Source organism: Rattus norvegicus, chromosome 1, assembly GCF_036323735.1.
Source record: "Rattus norvegicus strain BN/NHsdMcwi chromosome 1, GRCr8, whole genome shotgun sequence".
In the NCBI taxonomy this organism is placed as follows: Eukaryota; Metazoa; Chordata; class Mammalia; order Rodentia; family Muridae; genus Rattus; species Rattus norvegicus.
The window spans coordinates 210,948,017-210,967,396 of NC_086019.1; the positions used below are offsets into that span (position 1 = coordinate 210,948,017).

Below are 19,380 nucleotides of genomic sequence, written 5' to 3' on the forward strand. Positions count from 1 at the left end.
TAGTGTCACTCAGTGGACAGCTTCTTTAAAGACTTAATTACCTTCCCTTCACTACGCTCTCTGGGTATATTGAAACCAAGAGAAGACTCAAGCCTAACTTGACTCCTACTCTTGTGGAACCTAAATCTACGTGGGAAGGAAGCTTGACTTCCCTGAGATAATAAAGCACAGGATCCCATCACATGATTCAGTGGACAAGACCAGTGCATAAGCCCTAGAAAACGCTGAGATGAAGGTGCAGGGTGAGGAGTTTCTGACTGCCAATGTATGGGCTAGCTAACCTCAGCAGCATGCCCTAGGTCTCCTGTCCCAAGTGGAACATGTCCTGATTCTGTGGGCTGAGATAACCTGTCCAGTCACTCAACACAACTCTGCCCCTTTGCCTAATGAGACACACTAGAAAGGGGTTCAGGCTTTCTCTACACACAGGCAAAATGTATCTTGGCTTGTGATATGCAAAACATTAAGCAAGGATATATGAGGACAGCAGAGGGGAAAGAAAGGGTCCTGTTTTCACCTTGCAGTATTAGCTGGTGAGTTTCTCAGAGGCCAACACCAATCTTCCTCTGTAGTATTCCCCCATCTCTCCCTTTGTTCCTTCTTCCTTCTCTCCCCGCTCCTCCTTTCCTCCCTCCTCTTTTTTTCCTCTCCTCTTTCCCTCCTCTTTGTTCTCCTTCCCCCACCCCAACTTTTTTTCTCTCTCACTCTGTAGCCTAGGTTGCCTTTGAACTTGCAATTCTCCTGCCCCCACCTCTGCAGTGCTGGTTTAGAAAGCATACACCACATCATCTGCTCTTTCTTTTTCCGCTCTGCCCAGTTCAGGGCCAAACCTAAAGGTGTTTCATTAATGTGTTCTGTAAGTGTGGACAAAGCAATCTAGAAAAAGGAGTAGGATGGCTGCTCATAAATGTTAGAATATGGGGCTTGGGAGATGGCTCAGTGGTTAAGAACACTGACTGCTCTTCCAGAGGTCCTGAGTTCAATTCCCAGCACCCACATGGTGGCTTACAATCAACTGTAATGGGATCTGATGCTCTCTTCTGGTGTATCTGCAGACAGCAACAGTGTACTCACATAAAGAAAGAAAGAAAGAAAGAAAGAAAGAAAGAAAGAAAGAGAGAAAGAAAGAAAGTATGTTAGGATATGAGAAGCAGATTTACTTAAAGGTAGAAAGACCTAGGCAATGGGCCAGTGAGATGGCTCAGTGGGTAAAGGTGTTTGCTGCCAAGCCTAACCTGAGTTTGATCTCTGTTACATGGTAGAAGAAGAGAACCAATAAATATTAGGAAAGGTAGGGAATCAAGCAAGCAGACCCATCAAATGAAAGTGCAGGACAGAGGGCAGCACCTAAGGGGTGAGGGGCTTAGGCTGAGAGCACGTAGGAGGAAGCAGTGTGTCTCCTACTGATATGTGCAGTGCTGGCACACAGCAAGTGGTTGGCGTACCTTTTGCGTAAAGGCACAGGGTGAAATTTAGTTCCTGTCAGAGGACAGGAAGACTTTGGATAGGCAGAGATGGGTTAGAACACAGATAGTTTGGAGGTAGTCCTCAGGATTGCTCAGCCATGCATCCAGATAATGTTTAGCATAATGCTTGACATAGTGAAATCCTTGGTAATTTGATTTAAACTGATGTAAAGAGTGTCCAAAACAAGAGTTTTGAAGGGGGCTGGAGAGATGGCTCAGCGGTTAAGAGCACTGACTGCTCTTCCAGAGGTCCTGAGTTCAATTCCCAGCAACCACATGGTGGCTCACATCCATCTATAATCAGGTCTGGTGCCCTCTTCTGGCCTGCAGGTGCATACATGCAGGCAGAAAGCTGTATGATGTATACATAATAAATAAATAAATGTTTTTTTTTTAAAAAAAAGAGTTTTGAAGGGTTTAGAAGCCGAACGCTAATCGGCAGTCTCATGCTCTAGAGGAACTGAGAGGAGAAAATAGACAAAACCCACCAGCTTGAGCAGTTAGGAAACACAGGCAACTTGTTTGTTTTTGGATAATAGGGAGCTATGTAGACCAGGCTCACTTAAAACTCACAGTGATCCTCCTGCTTCAGTGTCCTAAGTGCTGGCATTATAGGCATGTACCACCATGCACACCCCATAGAGCCATTAAAATAGCAGGTGAGAGGCAGACACCCAATTGTGAGTCCAAGAAAGATAACAGTGTGAGGGGAGTAGAAATGAATACATACTCTGTGTCCTGTGGTAAAGGCAGGATCAAGGAAGGCTTGTCATTTGTCTGTTTTAAATAGACGAAATCTAAACATGTTATTGCCAAGTGTGGGGGTGGTGGCTGAAGAACGGAGGGTTTGGGGTATGGAAGAGATAAGAAAAAGAGAATCCAAAAGCTTGCTGGGCAGACGCAGGGAAGAACCAGGTGACTGTAGACACATCTTTCTTGTGGGTCCCATCTGTGGTGTTTCTCAGCAACCCGGAATCTGCTTGCCTCTACCTAGGCCTCCCCAGGACCTACTCTCAGCCTCCAGGAAGCTACCTTCTCTCCAAGGTGCCGGTTTCCAGTGTGACACATGGGCTCCCTGGGGAGGTCAGGGGGACATCAACCCCACTCATTTGCTCTCTCCTCCCTAGGACACAGGACTTCTGGGCACAGTGCTCTGCCTCTATGGCACTGCAGAAATTGATTTGTATGTTAATTTCTCAATACCTGGGCTTCTGACTCAAAGACCTTAAGAGTTGTAACTTGGGCTGGAGAGATGGCTTAGTGGTTAAGAGTACTGACTACGTTTCCAAAGTTTCTGAGTTCAAATCGCAGCAACCACATGGTGGGATCATCTGTAATGGGATCTAATACCCTCTTCAGATGTGTCTGAAGACAGCTACAGTATACTGTATATTTACAGTATATAAATAAGATTAAATAAATCTTAAAAGAAAAAGAGTGCAGCTCTTGCAGAAGACGGAAGTTTGGTTCCCAGCACCCACACACAGTGGTTCACAATGGCCTGTAACTCCAGCTCCAGGGGGAATCTGACTCCTTTGGACTCTGTGATCTGTGAGAATCTGCACCCATATGTCAGTGCCCCTTGACTGAATATATAACTAGTGGTAGAGCACATGCCTAGCAAGCATAAGGCTCCGAGTTCAAATCCAAGTACACCTTCCCCCCAAAAAACAAAACCCCCAAACCAAATAACATCTCCAGGTACCTCAACGATACCCCCCCAAAAAAAAAACAAACAAATAACATCTCAAAAAACAATCTGACTTTTGCTAGGCCTTTTTATAATGGCCTTTTGCCATACTACAGGTGTATGCCTTTAATCCCACCACTCAGGAGACAGAGATAAGCAGATCTCTGTGAGTTCAAGGCCAGCCTGGTCTATGTATCAAGTTCCAGAATTCCAGAATAGCCAGCGCTACACACAGAAATCTTGTCTGAAAAAATAAAAACAAGAAAAGTTGTAACCTAGATGGCCAAAGACAACTCATAACAAAAATGTACATTAACCAACCTTCTCTTTTACCAGAGCTACCAGCCCAGTAACAGACACTCCCACAAGATGCTCAGTAGGATACAGTGCCAAAAACCCTGTCACTGTGATTGGGAATTACTAATGGGTATGTCAAAAACTCAAGTGGTGTGCACATCTGCAATCCCAATACTTGGGAGATGAAGGCAAGAAGATTAGGAGTTCAAGGCCAGTCTTGGCTTACATAGTAAATTCAAAGTCTTGAGATAGTCAAGAAACTGTTCCAAAAAACAAACAGAAAAAAAGAAAGAAAAAGAAAAAGAAAAACCCTAGAGCTCTGAAGTGTGCTCTCTGAGCCTGTTCTCACCTGTGGCTGCCCTGGAAGGTCCCGCCCTCACCTTCTGTGTGAATTCAGTGTTCCCCACATGAAGCTTCTCTTCCATCCACTCCCGCCTTTGTTCTTTCTAGTGTCTATTCTGTTTGTAGTGTGTGGCACAATGGCTCACAACTGCTCAACAATGCCACTCTAGTGCCTAGGGTTACCATGTCTGTCTTGCTAATCCTCAGCATCGGAAATGCCCTCTCTTCACTTGGCCTCGATCTCTTTCTTGCCTAGGTCCCCAGAAGTCCTGTGTCGTGGGGAAGAGAGTGAAAATGAGCAGAGTTGAAGTCTCCCTGACCTCCCCAGGGAGCCCATGTGTATTGGAAACCGGCACCTAGGAGATAAGGTGGCTTTCTGGAGGCTGAGAGCCAATACTGAGGAGGCCTAGGTAGAGGCAAGTCACCATGCCTCCCTCACCAGAGAATGATGCAATGGCCAGGACTCAGGGACCCCCTTGGCAGCAAGAGAACTCATCCAAACACTCATCTTACACAATACATTGACCAGTTACCACAGCCACAGTCACTCAAAATGGGAAGGCAGAGCAGGCCTTTGCTTTCCTTAGCCTAGAGCACAAAGGTTAGTAATTCTAGGGAGCCATAATTGTCCCTGCCTTTGTCCTCTCAATTCTTGAGCTCACTCAGTCTGGTATCCAAATTTCCTAGCAGGGATAAAACTCTTGCCAGCAGACTAGTACCAACGACCCAGAGGAAGTGACTGTGAGAGAGCTGTGGCTCTGAGCCCCAGTTCCTTCTGTTTTACCCTTCAGGTCCGGTCCCTAACCTGGCTAGTTCACAGATAACTTGAGATACCTCCCCAACTTGCCAGACCTCCAGGATATGGCTCTTAGGGACGAACTAGGACCTCTTTCCTGCTGGACAAAGTCTGCCACCTGGTGGCCACAGTGAGGAATGACCAGAAGGGAGCTTTTCTTTTCTTTTTTAAAAAGGTTTATTTATTTATGTGTGCACTGTAGCTGTCTTCATGCATACCAGAAGAGGGCATCAGATTCCATTATAGATGGTTGTGAGCCACCATGTGGTTGCTGGGAATTGAACTCAGGACCTCTGGAAGAGCAGTCAGTGCTCTTAACTGCTGAGCCATCTCTCCAGCTCTGAAGGGAGCTTTTCAAATCCCCAGAATTTCTTCTCAACTGTTGGCTCTGGTGAAAGGTGAGCTGACCAGTGGGGCTGGTGTGGAAGGCTCCTGAGCAGGGCAGGGTAGACACTAGGGGCCCAGAGAAACTGTCCTATTTTCTCACCCTTCAAATACAGGAAACTCAGAGCCTACCAGGCTAAGGTGTTGGGGCTGAGAGGGTAGAGAGGAACTAGGAGGAGCTCCTGAAGGAATACGGCACCTGAGGAAAGGAATGAAGGCTTGGATGGGTAAGATGTTTGGGGTGTTCACCTGGATGCACAAAATCCCCTAAACTGGACTGATTTTCAGCTCAGAATGAATAGCTGGGCCTGAGGGGGGAGTTGCTAAGGAGAGAGAAAGAAATGGGAAAGACCTCACATCCCTCTCCTCTCCTGTCCCATCTCCTCAGCTCTCTCTAGCCCCATCCATATGACCCCTCTCAAACTGAAGGAGAAGGATTTCAGGATGAGTATTTGTGTGTAGTGCTGACCCCACCCTGAACGGTCACACTGAGTAAAGCCAAGCACAATCTGCTTTCCACTTGAGCCATGCACAGTGAGGCTCGGCCCCAGGGACTCCCAGTTCTGGGCTTCTGTTCAGGTTGTTTGTTCTCGTGATCTCCAGGACTTTGACCTTGAACCTTTGGATATTTCCAAGGTGTAAGTTAACTCTGTCTACTTCTATCACCAACTTCTGGAATCAGTGCTGACCAAAGACACTTCCCATACAAGGCAGAATTGAGCCCCTAACTTAGACCAGCAGTTTGGTCTCCACTCTAAGAACTGAAGAGCAGTTTGGTAGGGCCCAAGAAGCTGCCTGCATCAAGCAAAGTGTTCTAGGCAGGAAGGAAAATGCCCAAAGATAGGAGACCAAGTCTGTGCCTTAAACACCTTAGAGAACCACTGGATGCTGAGCAGGCCAGGATGACCCCAGTTCTCACCTGGAGAAGACAGCACGCTTCCCTAGGGAGAACTCCACCTCCGATCCCCTCCCTCCCCCCACCAGAAGGCCAGTGCTAGGGTTCCTGCACTGAGGCAGAACATTCCAGATCCCTTAGGGGCTGAGGGAACCTAAAGCCCCTGGGAGGTATCTTTCCAGACAAGTGTAGGAGAAGCCACCTGGACCTGAGCCAGGAGATCTGGGGTGGGGGTGTGAGGGGGAGCAGGTAGGGACGGCCCAGCCAAGATCCCCAGAGCAGGTCAGGGTATCGGTATCAGGAGCTGCCAAAGGAGAGAGGGGAATAGGCCCAGGCAGTGGTGGGAGCTGCTGTGGCCGCCCAGCGGCACACCCCATTTCACGCTCCCTGGGCGGTGGCAGGCCCCACGGCTATCAGCTTTCAGAGGTGGGAGGGACCAGGAATGAGGAGGGGTCTGCCCCACCCAGGCTTCCCTGTTCCCTCAGAGCTTTGTGGACTCAGGAAGTGGGTGCCACATACCTTTGGGAACAGCCTTAGAGTATCTGAGGCCTTTTAGGAGGAGTGGTCAGTCCCATAAAGCCTAGGAGCTACCCCACTATAGGGCACTTGGCCTGAGTAGACCTAATACCTTTCCCTTTTGAATAGAGAATCCTCTCTGTCCCCCTTCTCAACTCTGTGGGGTTTCTTCTCCTAGATGTGGGCTCCACTGTCCAGGAGACAGATGGAGTTATCAGACTTGGGACACCCCAGACAGTGGGTCAGAGAAAGGTATTCCAGGTCTTTGTAGTTGTGCCCGCATCTCCCTCTTCTTCCAAAAGCTAATGGGGGAAGGCTAGGCAAGAGGAGACCCTGGAGACACACCCTTCTGCCCACCACTGCTAGGCTCCTCTCTGGAGTGACCCTCCTCTCTGCCTCCACACACACGGGAGGCCAGCTGAGTGCTTCCTAAGCTAGATCTCAGAACTTCTGAAAAGGAGGGCAAAGGCCTCTAATCCATAGACCTTGCACCCCTGGAAGGAAGAACCGGATGGGCGCTCCAGAGGGTGATTAGTGCTGGGTCAGTCCCAGTGCTGGTTCCCAGACTCCCACAGGCCAACACTTTCACCCGCTGCCAGGAAGTTGGTGAGGGGGAGGTGGTAGTACGGGTGAGTCAGCGATGACAGGAGCCCCAAAACAAAGGTCATGGGTAGAAAATTGAGAGACACTGTTTACAGCAATTACCTTCTGGAGGTCTTCTCCCAGTGCCTACCATCCTCCTCTAGCTCTGAGGAGTTCTTACTCCTGCTCTTCTGTCCAGGCCTGACAACTGTGTTTGACCCTATACCTTGTAAGCTTGGGAGCTTCTAGAGCACAAGGAAGGCTAGTTAGTTACACAGTATCTGTGACTAAGAGTACTGATCACAATTTGCCTACACTTCCCACTTGCAAAAACCTCTTTTGATATCTATTTTGAATTAGCATGTGGGAGATGCTTAGAACTTGGCACATGGTAAATCCAATATGAAGGTTAGGTTTATTGAAATTATTTTCTGTTCGTGATACACATTCAGAAAACAAAAACAAAAACAAGAAAAAACAGAGCAGATCTGTCCATTAAGAACTGGGAATATGAACCCATGGAGAGTGGGGACTATATTTCTGGTGTCTTCCTTGGAATGGAATCTTCCTGACTAGCAAAGGGGACAGAGGCAGGCTGTGGGACTTGACAGCAGGCACAGCAACCGTATGCCTGGGTTGAGTGAACAGTGTCTCTGCCAGCAGACTGTGAGAAAGGAGCCTTCTGAGCGCATGGGTTTCTTCAGCAAGGTCTCCTGGGGCCAGTAGGAGCAGGGAAGGACCTGGTCAAGTCCAAACTCTCTTTGGACCTACAGATCTGATCCCACAGCGCTCTAGGGCCAACCGGCAGGAGTAAAAGGTTCTCAGGGGACTTACAAACTGGCCACGGGGATTAGTGAGGCTGAAAAGAACATTTGCCTAGGAAGGAAAAACGGGAAGTGAGAGGCCGAGGATAACTCTCTATACGTCCCTGGGGACCCAAGTAGACCAATGAGAAACCCGAGGAGGTGGTGAAGTCTGGGGCATCTTGACAGGTTCTTGGTTCCGCCTAACCCCTCCTCAATCGGAACGCAGCAGCAGCTACCCCGCCCCCTGCTTCTGCCGATTGCCATTGGCTAGAATTAAGGCCCCGCCCCGCAAAGGCCGTTTGCCATTTGCTTAGGTCTCTGATGTTTGCATGCTTGTGGGGGCGGAAGACAGGCGTCATTCCCTGGAACTTAAGGACTTCCTCTCTATGCTTGTCTGGGTCAACTTGTCTGTCCATTGCTGGCCTATCTTTCTCTGGCCCCCTCTCTCACTCTCAGCAGCTGTCTCTCACAGGCCCGCTGCCCTGCCTTTTCTTTGCCTCCTGCTCCGCCTGCCTGGGTGGCCGCCATGGGTCGGAAGCGGTTCATCACAGACTCCTACCCTGTTGTGAAGAAGAGGGAGGGGCCCCCTGGGCACAACAAGGGGGAGCTGGCACCCGAGCTAGGTCTCTGAAATGTGGGGGTGGCAGGGAGAAATGGACATGAAGTGACCAGAAAGGACTCTGTGTGTGTGTGTGTGTGTGTGTGTGTGTGTGTGTGTGTGTGTGTGTGTGTGTGTGTTGGCTAAAAGGAGAAGCTAGCATGTCTCGCACTTCCGATGAGCTGTCTGTCTGCCCGATGGCAAAGGCAAACGAGTGGGGAGATAGCCAAGAAATAGAGGCACAGCTCTGAGTCCAGGGCAAAGGCCTGGATGAGCCTGAGGAGCCACATGTTATTGCAGGGGAAGACACCCAGTCCCTCAGCCAGGAGGAAACAGAGCTGGAGTTGCTGAGGCAGTTTGACCTGGCCTGGCAGTATGGGCCTTGCACAGGTGAGAACCCCATTTCCGGCCCCTCCCATTAGGCACAGTTCTGTCATCAATGTGCCTCAGAAGTAGTCCAAGTGCCTGCCTAACTCTTGGACACCTGTTTCCTGAGACTGACGTATGTAGGCTCAAGAAACTGCCCTCTGTATTCTCTAGCCCAGACTCCCCTGCCCATCCTGACTTCTTTCCCCGGTGGTAGGTATCACAAGGCTGCAGCGCTGGCATCGGGCAGAGCAGATGGGCTTGAAGCCCCCCGTAGAGGTGTACCAAGTGTTGAAGACACATCCTGAAGACTCTCGCTTCCAATGCAGGTCAGGACAAGCTGGGACAGCCTTCAGGGAAACCAGGCACTTCTCCAAGGGTTGCCACCCTCTTGGTCTATGTAGGGGCTGCCTTGACTTGGAGAAATGGGTACAGACTTAGAGAGTCCTTCCTGACAAGCAAAAAGGGTCTTCTAGGTGCCTGGCTTGAGACAGTTCTCTACAATGACCTTACCTCTATGAGCTAATGGTGGGGGAAGAGTATATCTAGGGCCCATGGGGCTATCCATGCATACTGGGGTGTTCACCAGAGCCACAGAACGATAGGCAATAGTTACGAACTAGAGATAGTCCATCAGGGAACAGAGCCAACTTGGTTATGCATTCCTTCTCCCACCCTGTCTTCCACAGCCTCTGGCATCTCTACCCACTCTGAGGTACCACCTAGGTTGTCCCCTTGGCATCTCCTAGCCACCAAGAACTTCAGGGCAGACATCATGGCTTTCTCTGATCACCATTCCATTTTTGGATAACAAGTTAGCAGGCTGACTTTGGAGGTCTTCCTGGTCCAGCTTCTTATCTGTCTACACAACAGGCTACTGAAGCTCCTGGGGACCTGAGAAGCCGAGCAGAGCACCTCCAAGCTCTAATCATGAGCACTAGATGTCTGCCACACCCTCTCTGACCTATGGTGTGGCAAATCCAGCACAGTCTGGCATAAAGCCAGATGTAGTCAGGGCCCACCTAGGGCATCTTGCTGAGAACACAACTGGCTGAGTTCTTAATCAAAAAGTTCACTAATGCTTACAATAAAGTATATTAAGCCTGAAATCCTGACTTTAGTCTCTTAATATGCCCTACTCTAGCTGGCAGTTCCCAAAATGTAAGTAGTCTGGAGAGCCAGCAACAGCTTTTTATTTTATTTTATTTTATTTTTTGGTTGGTTGGTTGTTTTGAAACAGTTTCTCTGTGTTATCCTGGTCCTGGAACTTACTCTGTAGACTAGGTTGGCCACAAACTCAGAGATCTTCCTGCCTCGATTCCTGAATTTTGAGATTAAAGGGTTTCAATATGGGGGGGGGGGGAGAGACACTATGATCAGAATGTAAAGTGAATAAATTAATTAATGGGGAAAAAGGTCTCATAATATGGTCCTGTCTGTCCCAGAACTCACTCTATAGACCAGGTTGGTCTCTCTCTCTCTCTTTTTTTTTTTTTAAAGATTTTATTTTATTTATATGAGTACACTGTTGCTGTCTTCAGACACACCAGAAGAGGGCATCAGATCCCATTACAGATGGTTGTGAGCCACCATGTGGTTGCTGGGAATTGAACTCAGGACCTCTGGAAGAGCAGTCAGTGCTCTTAACTGCTGAGCCATCTCTCCAGCCCCCAGGTTGGTCTCTTAACTCACAGAAATCTACCTGTCTTTGTCACCCAAGTGCTGGGATTAAAGGCTCATGTTTCTTTCTACCCCACCAGGCTTCCGTATCTATTTTTCTAAGGCAGTCTTTTCAAAAGATGAGTGACCTCTGGTGTCCTCTGGTAATACTTAGAAACCCACTCTAGGGGCTGAAGAGATGGCTCAGAGGTTAAGAGCACTGACTGCTCTTCCAGAGGTCCTGAGTTCAATTCCCAGCAACCACATGGTGGCTCACAACCATCTGTAATGGGATCTGATGCCCTCTTCTGGTGTGTCTGAACACAGTGACAGTGTACGCATATACATAAAATAAATAAACAAATCTTAAAAAAAAAAAAAAGGAAAGAAAGAAACCTACTCTAAGTCCCCTTCCCTGACAAGCCAGCAAAAAACCTGTTTAATATGCCCAGCTTATGAGCAGCTTTAAGTTCCTGCTACCATAGGTCCCCATGGGGTGTTACTATTACTGAAAATATAAATATAGTTATGTCGTGTGGTGGTCAGCATTAAGTAAAATTAGGGTGAGAGGTTTGTGGGGGGGTTAGAGAATGTCAACGAGATATTTTGGAGAAGTTGGACAGGAAGGCTCCATAGTAAGGGAGCATTTGAGAAGAGACACAGAGGAAGTAAGGAAGAGAAGGCTTCTACCTGAGTTAATGTCTCAGACAGAAAGAATGACAAAAAAGGCTCAATGGCAGGAACATTTCCAGACTGTTCACACAAGAATGTGAAGGTCAGAAACAGGGGACAAGGGGGAGACAGAAGGGAATGAGGCCAAACAGGTAGCAGACCAGTCCCATTGGGCATTGCAGACCGTGGTAAGAAATCTGGATTTTACAGTGAGTGAAAAGAGATATGGACGGCTTTACGGAATGACATCATTGAACTTATGTTTTGAAAATACAAGTGCAGCTGTGGGTGGAAACGGTCTGTGGAGTTCGGAAAGCAGGCAGGTGATGAAACTGCTCTGCTCAGCAAGGGTAACGAAACCTGTCTGAGGAGAGGTGACAGAGATGTGGTTTGAGGCAGGTGGGGAGATGGGACTGGTGAGAAGTGGCCACATCTTTTTGAGGGGACAACTGACCATCAGGGGCTGCTGCTGTTGACTGGCATTTAAGGGGCAGGGGGCAAGGATAACCCCAAGGATTTGGGCTTGAGTGACTGGAAGGTCAGATCCCTAGTAGATAGGGAGCACTGTGCTGAGAGGAGGAAGGGAGCAAAGAGCTTTAGGTGCTTGGCTTTGGGGAGGGGCTGTGGGTGGAGCCTGAGGTCTTGCCTATAACAAGCAAGTGCTCTATTACTGAGCTACACCCCCAGTCAATATGTTACTTTTGAAGTGATTGCAATGTATCCCAGTAAAGATGGGATGTAGGCAGAAGATATGGTAAATCCGGAATTCTGGAGAGGTCTAGATTTGAGATAAAACTTTGAGGGAACTTTCAAATGGCATTTAAGGTCACAAGAATGAGCTGAGCACAGTGGTGCTTGATCACTTGTAATCCCAACGCTCTGGAACCCAATTCAGGACTGAAGTTTCAAAGACAGTCTGGCAACATAGCAACACCTTGTCTCCAAAATGTTCTCAGCACTCAGAAGACAGAGACAGGAAGATCTCTGAGTTCAAGTCTAGCCTGGTATATGTAGAGAGTCACAGGACTATTAGAGCTATATAGAGACCGTGCCTTAAAAATCCAAATCCATCAATCAGTATATTAAGAGTATTGACAGAAGAGGGATCCAATGACAACCCAGCCCTACTCCTAGGCCAGGGAAGTGGAAGAATGGAGCAAAAGAGACAGGTAAGGGTAGCCTGCAGAGCCAAAGGAAGAGCAGAACAGTGGGGTAACAGAGAGCCTGGGGAATCATGCAGAGAGTTTCAACCCTTAGGTGTTCCCAAGAAACTGGTAAAATACAATTTGAGAGGGTTCAGCCACACAGAGGTCCCTGGAAACTTTGGTAAAAACAGCTTTGTGGTGTGAGGTAAGAGCCTGCCTGGAGAACTGGGAACAGGGACTTGTCTGTTTTGGTTTGATTATTTTGGCTCCTGGGTAAAGGCAGTATTATCACGCTAGGGAAGGGATAATGGCCGGAGTGTCTCTGCCTCTAGCACTGGACTGTGAGGAAGAAAGATCTGGAGTGCTTCACCAATTCTATGCCATCCCATCTTTCCAACTTCAGTGTATGTGCTGCCGAGCTGAGCATATGCCGGCTCCTTGAGAAACGTTTTACTGTAAAGGCGTGGAGACTGTAGATGGAAAGGGAATGAGATCAAAGGAAGGGTTTGTTTGGTCTTTTGTCTTAGATGGAGCGGCAGAGCAGCTTAATTACACAGTGTTCACAATCAAGAGTGGTGCCTAGGACAGGATGTGATGCACTGCCAGGGGGTCACTGCTAAGGGCAATCGGGAGGCCTGGGAACCTAGGTAAATGACTGAGAGCGTGCAAGAGAGGTACAGGGAAGGGATGTCTTGAGCACTGGGGATATTGGAGGAGCAGATGCTCGCTGAGAGCCTGAAATGCTGGGTAGCGTGGCATGTTTGCTAGATGCTTATCCTGCCACCTGCTGTGCTGAATACTGCATATTATTAGTTAAAGCCTGGGAGTAATAATTATTGTCTCTGCTTTACAAATAAAGAAACTGACGCTGAGAGGGAAAATGCTCTGCACAGCTAGAAAACAGCAAAGCCAGCCTTCACAGCTGCCCCATCAGGCTAGCCAAACACCTGCACTCCAGATGTTAGGATGGACTTGATGAGATAAGGTCTACATATGGGGAAAGTTAAAAAAAAAAAAAAAACCTCATGTAATACAAATGCTGCCCCCAGGCAACCTAGAAATCCAGAGACACAGAGGTGCCTGGTTCTCAGGAAGCAGAGAGCATCTGGGGTAGGGGTGTGCAGGAACCATTCTGCAGACGCCTCCAGTGCACATGGCTCCCCCTGCTGCACTGAAGTCACCCTGCTCACCCTCATTGCACCAAGCCTTTGGGTTCACAGTGTTCCTTCTTCTTAGACCTTCCACTATCGAATTAATGCAGTCTCTAAGTACTCTCGGTAGTTTTGTGTTTGGTCTTTTAAAAATCTGCCAATTTGGGGTTGGGGATTCGGCTCAGTGGTAGGGCACTTGCCTAGCAAGCACAAGGCCCTGGGTTCCGTCCCCAGCTCCGAAAACAAGAATAGAAAAAAAAAAATCTGCCAATTTTACATTTGAGTCTAGACTCTAGTGATGTGTCGGAAGTAGCTGTTTCAAAAAATAAAAATAAACCCCGTCAGGGAGATGTGTTTGTGCATCCTAAGGCTGGCCTCATAAGCCCCTGACACCCATCGCAGCTCAGCTCAGTCTAAGCAGCACTGTGCAGCAGTAAATAAGCACTAGGCCAGAGGAAATGGAAGGTCTCCAGTCCTTGAAGGGTAAGCTAGAGCCTGCAGGCAGAGACTGGCACTCTGGCCTGAACAAATAGAAAGTGTGCATGTGTGTGCTGGGGACGGGGGTGTTTGGTGGTTTTTGTCAACTTGACACAGGGTGGAATCATCTGAGAAGGAACCTCAGCTGGGGAAATATTCCCATCAGATTGGCCTGTAGAGGTTTTTCTTGGCTAATGATTGATGTGGATGAGCTCAGCCCATGGTGGGTGATGCCATCCATGGGTAAGCGGTCCTAAGGTGTATGAGAGCAAGCCAGGAGGACCAAGCCAGTAAGGAGCATTCCTCTATAGCATCTGCCTGAGCTCCTGCCTCCAGGCTCCTGCCTTGCTTGAGACTTGTCCTGACTTCCCTCGGTGGTAGACTGAAAGTATAAGATAAAATAAACCCTTTCCTCCTGTAGTCCCTTTTGGTCATGGTTTTTATCATAGCAGTATAAATCAAACTAAGACAGGGGCCATGTATGATCTATGCACGGTATGCCATACATGTGATAGTACAACTAAAAGCTATCTAGGGGGCTGGAGAGGCGGCTGCACAGCTCAGCTGGAGAGATGGCTGCACAGGTTAAGAGTAGTTGTTGCTCTTGCAGAGGAGCTGGCTTTGGTCCCCAGCAACCACATGGCATCTCACAAGCACTTGTAATCCTAGTGCCAGGGGCTCTAACACCCTTTTCTTGCCTCTGCTGGCACCAGGCACACCAGTGCTACACATGCACACACAGAGACATAACATTGGAAAAACACCAAAAGACATACTTATGTGTCCAGCACTGTGTGTTTTTTATCCTCACAGCTACTCTAGAGGAGACTATATTACTTCTTACACAGCAATTTTGAAAAGGCTGTACAGCAGAGAAAGGGAAATGTTTGCTCTGGGCGATTGGCATGTGAGCTTTGCTCCTAAAGTCCAGCTCCAAGCCTGTACTCTTTATCTTGTGTGATAAAGCCAGTTAGGCAGGCTGGGCTGAGAAAGGGGTTTTGAGCTATGGTAGTGGGAGTGCCTGAAGGTTTCTGGGTAGAAGAGACAAAACCAAAAGAGCCATCCTAAACAGTCTGTCAGGCCAGGTATGGAAGAACAACAGAAAGATTATAATCCAGAATGGTGGCACACACCTTTAGCATTCTAGAGGCAAAGGCAGACAGATCTCTGAGTTCACGGCTGGCTTGGTCTACACAGCAAGCTACAGGATAGCCAGGGCTACATAGAGAGACCCTGTCTCAAGAGAGAGAGACAGAGGGCTGGAGAGATGGCTCAGCGGTTAGGAGCACTAACTGCTCTTTCAGAGGTTCTGAGTTCAAATCCCAACAACCACATGGTGGCTTAAAACCATCTGTAATGAGATCCAATGCCCTCTCCTGGTGTGTCTGAAGACAGTTACAGTGTACTTATATATAGTAAGTAAATAAATCTGAAATAAAAAAAAATAAAAGAGAGAGACAGAGAGACAGAGACAGAAAGAGGTTGTCTTAGAGCAGGGGAGCAGTACTACAGGGAGAAAAACCAAATAGGAAGCTAATGAATATTAAAGATATGGAGTGCTAAGACCTTGGATTAACAGGGACAAAGGGAAGGACAAAGACTGTTATGAAGGAAGGTGGGAACAGGAGGAGGCATCAGATCTGACTTTTGAGTTTGTGTGATTGAAGGAACACTGATTTTCGAGCAGAGAAGTAGAGATGGGAGGGAAACAGCTCAGTTTTACACATGGTTGCTTTGAGGTGATGACAGATATCCAGAGGGAAAACTTGGTTGGCAATGTAAACAGAGTTAAGTCCAGAAGTGAAGACAGGGGAGGGATGACATCCAGAGACAGAAGAGACTCATGCACAGAAGTGACCACCAACCCCAAGAATACAGGTAAATCTTTTGAGAGAAAAGAGACGGAAAAGGTGGGACCAGAAGACCAAAGACAGCACTTAGGAAAATTCTGTTTAGATGTTGAAAGAAGATCCAGCCAACCAAAGAGGAAGGTCTTAGCATGGCAGGAAGACTGAGGGGCAGCATCACGAGGCTGACAAGGAGGTTGGCTGCAGAGCTCTCTGGACAGCACTGTTAGGAAGAACAGAGGAGACGAACCCACATTCCCCCCACCTCTGTTCTTGCTTTGCACATCTATTTGGACTTTCTCCATGCCTTGGTAATGATGGGGACCCCAGTAACCCTGGGGGAGCACACTGACTCATTTGCACTGATTCAGGGGTGGCAGCATTCATCCTCCCTTAGACTATGTTCCCAGGCAGGGCCAGCCAGATGGGAGAGCCCACAGAAGCTGCCTAAGGACGAAGCAGATGAGCCCACAGCAGGGCTCAAGTGATTATAGGTAATGTACTAGGTCCAAGTCTTTCTTGGGCCCATGTTTGGCTCTTTGTAACTTGAAGGATAAGGCATCCTGCTCTAACTTTGAGGCTATCTCTGATGCCACACTGTAAGATGCTAATGGTTCTACTCTTGCTGGCTCTAGCTTTTCCTGCACCCTGGTTTTCTCTCTCCCTGCTCCCTGTGGTGGCCTGTTTGTATTTGTTATGGCATATCATGTTAGGACAACAGTCCAAACCATTGACCTCACTGCTAGAGAGGATTTGATCTTTGCTCCCCTCCCCCAGCAGGGTCAGTTCTATGGCTGACAACCTTCCCAAGTCATGTTCACATCTGTTTTTGGTTTATTTCTCCAGCCTGTGAAATAATTTACAGTGTGAAGGCTGCTCCTAAGCTTTAGTGAAACTAAGGCTCGACCTAAATCACTCTTCTGTCAAGTTCAGAAGCAGACCCTTTCCTGTTTGCAAGCCTAGGCCTCCAGTGGCCAGCCTATTCAGATGCACTGAGGGACACAGTAGAGACAATCATCTCCTAGGTCACTGCTACCGTTACAGCCCCTCACTGCTGAAGTGCAGACTATCCAATTCCAAGGATATTAGTTTGACATCATTCATGGAAATCATGAGTGTAGATATAGCCCTTTCAGCCTCTATCGAGAAACCTATCTGGCAGGTTCCCTATTTGTGGAAAACACCTGACTAACCCTTTCTGTAAGAGCAGAATATAAGTGTGTAAAAGCGCCAAGAGTGAAGTTTAGGGACCCAATGGGTAGAGAGCTGCAGAAGTTCCACAGACTGGTTCATGAATTGGCTTCTTTGATCTAACTCTAAGGCATATAGAGCAGTGAGGAGAAGATTTGCAGAGAAGCATCTATTTGAGCAAAAAGTACATACATATAATGCTGAATGCATATGACCTTGGGTTTGATTACAGCAACACACACACACACACACACACACACACACACACACACACACTTGCTTTATGCATATAGTACTTCTAAAAAGGCACCCAAGAATTTTATGCCATTAGGGCTGGAAGACAAGACAGTCGCCACCAAGCCTGAGTTTGGGCCTCATGAGTTGGAACCTCATCTACAACCAAAGGAGAGAACCAACTCTCACGAACTGTCTTCTGACCTCCACACATGCACCATCGCATGTGTCCCCACTACCACTAAAAATAAATAAATGTAACTGAAATAAGAAATTGATAATATTTGTTGCCTTTGACAGGAAGTTAATTTGTGCCTTAGAAGATTGGAGTAAATCTGGGTACGGTGTGCACACACTTTTAATCCCAGCAGTCAGGAGGTAGAGGCATGTGGCTCTGTGAGTTTAAAACCAGCCTGATCTACTCAGTGAACTCAGGTCAGCTAGGGCTAAAACATGAGACCCTGTCAAAAAAGGAGAAGGGCTGGAGAGATGGCTCAGTGGTTAAGAGCACTGACTGCTCTTCCAGAGGTCCTGAGTTCAATTCCCAGCAACCACATGGTGGCTCACAGCCATCTGGAATGCCCTGTTCTGGTGTGTCTGAAGACAGCAACAGTGTATCCAAAGATATGAAATAAATCTAAAAAAAAAAAAAAAAAAAAAGGAAACAATGTATTTGAGCAGTAACTTTGATTTATTTAATTAAATTACCTGTTCAATCAAGTTAAAAAACACTTATTACCAAGTTCATGCTTATGTGTTTAAAGAATTTTAAAAGTAATAGAAATACCAAACATTGGGGTTGGGGATTTAGCTCAGTGGTAGAGCACTTGCCTAGCAAGTGCAAAGCCCTGGGTTCCGTCCCCAGCTCCGAAAAAAAAGAAGAAAAAAAAAAAAAAACCAAACATACCTATAACTACAGCACTTGGGAGGTGGAGGCATGAAGATTGGGAGCCTCAGCTCTACTGTGAGCTCCAGGTCAACATGAGTTCCTTGTGACCTACTCACAGAAAAATGATGATGGTGATGATGATGGTAGTGGTGGTGGTGGTGATGACAGAGGAAGAGGAGGAGGAAGAAGCAGTGTCTCGGGGTAAAAGGCCACTGTTCCTCACACTGCAACATTTCTATAGCTATGTCTGGACTCACAATGCTGCCCTCTGTGTGTTACAGTCACTGGGAGAGAAAGGATTCCTACCCAGTCCTGAAGTAGGTATCCTTTCCAAATGCTATTTCTAGTGGGCCTAGTACCTTTTACCTGGCAGTGCCCTAGCAGTGAGACAAGGAGCAACTCGTCAAGACAGCAGATGTAGAAGTTCAAACGTGATGACTTTAAAATGAACACAGACACTTTCAGTTAGTTGGTTAACAAGCCCATATGGGGGCTGGAGAGATGGCTCAGTGGTTAAGAGCACTGACTGCTGTGGTATTGTGTGAATGGCAGAATACTGAAAACAGCCTGCGACCCTACCCACAGGGGGCTGCCCAGTGTGGCTCCACAGCTTGAGACATGGAAGAGGATGTCTCTTCCTGGCTGATGTGCAGTGACTGATTTCCAAGATAAATTGTAAATACATAGGAAACTCACTTTGTTTTAGGAAAGAGAAAGAGGTAAACTATGTATTTGATGAATTAAAAAACAAACAAACAAACAGGAAAGGTAGAGTAGAAATGTCAGGTTGGGGGCTGGAGAGATGGCTCAGTGGTTAAGAGTACTGGCTGCTGGGGTTGGCGATTTAGCTCAGAGGTAGAGCTCTTTTTTTTTTTTTTTTTTTTTTTTTTTGGTTCTTTTTTTCGGAGCTGGGGACCGAACCCAGGGCCTTGCGCTTCCTAGGTAAGCGCTCTACCACTGAGCTAAATCCCCAGCCCCAGAGGTAGAGCTCTTGCCTAGCAAGCACAAGGCCCTGGGTTCGGTCCCCAGCTCCGAAAAAAAGAAAAGAAAAAGAGTACTGGCTGCTTTTCCAGAGGTCCTGAGTTCAATTCCCAGCAACCACAGGGTGGCTCACAACCATCTGTCATGGGATCTCTGGTGTGTCTGAAGACAGCGACAACGTACTCACATACAAACAATAAATAAATCTTAAAAAAGAAAAAGAAAGAAAAAAAAGAAAGAAAGAAGTGGGGGGGGGGGAGTGGAGAGATGGCTCAGTGGTTAAGAGCATTGGCTGCTTTTCCAGAGGTCCTAAGTTCAATTCCTAGCAACCACATGGTGGCTCACAATCATCTGTAATGGGATCTGGTGCCCTCTTCTGGTGTGTCTGAAGACAGC

General features: G+C 47.6%; 2 protein-coding genes across 4 annotated transcripts in view; one reads left to right on the forward strand and one right to left on the reverse strand.

Annotated features, from left to right (window-relative positions):
- The window catches only part of Rad9a (RAD9 checkpoint clamp component A), a 65,069-nt gene that overhangs the window by 30,047 nt on the left and 15,642 nt on the right, over positions 1-19,380 (reverse strand). The window lies entirely within an intron of this gene.
- On the forward strand, positions 8,094-9,847 carry Pold4 (DNA polymerase delta 4, accessory subunit). Of its 2 annotated transcripts, none has more exons than XM_006230841.5 (4): positions 8,094-8,397; positions 8,673-8,762; positions 8,956-9,067; positions 9,612-9,847. In XM_006230841.5, exons 1-4 carry the CDS (start codon positions 8,301-8,303, stop codon positions 9,634-9,636), a joined length of 324 nt encoding a protein of 107 aa, XP_006230903.1. In that variant the 5' UTR covers positions 8,094-8,300; the 3' UTR covers positions 9,637-9,847.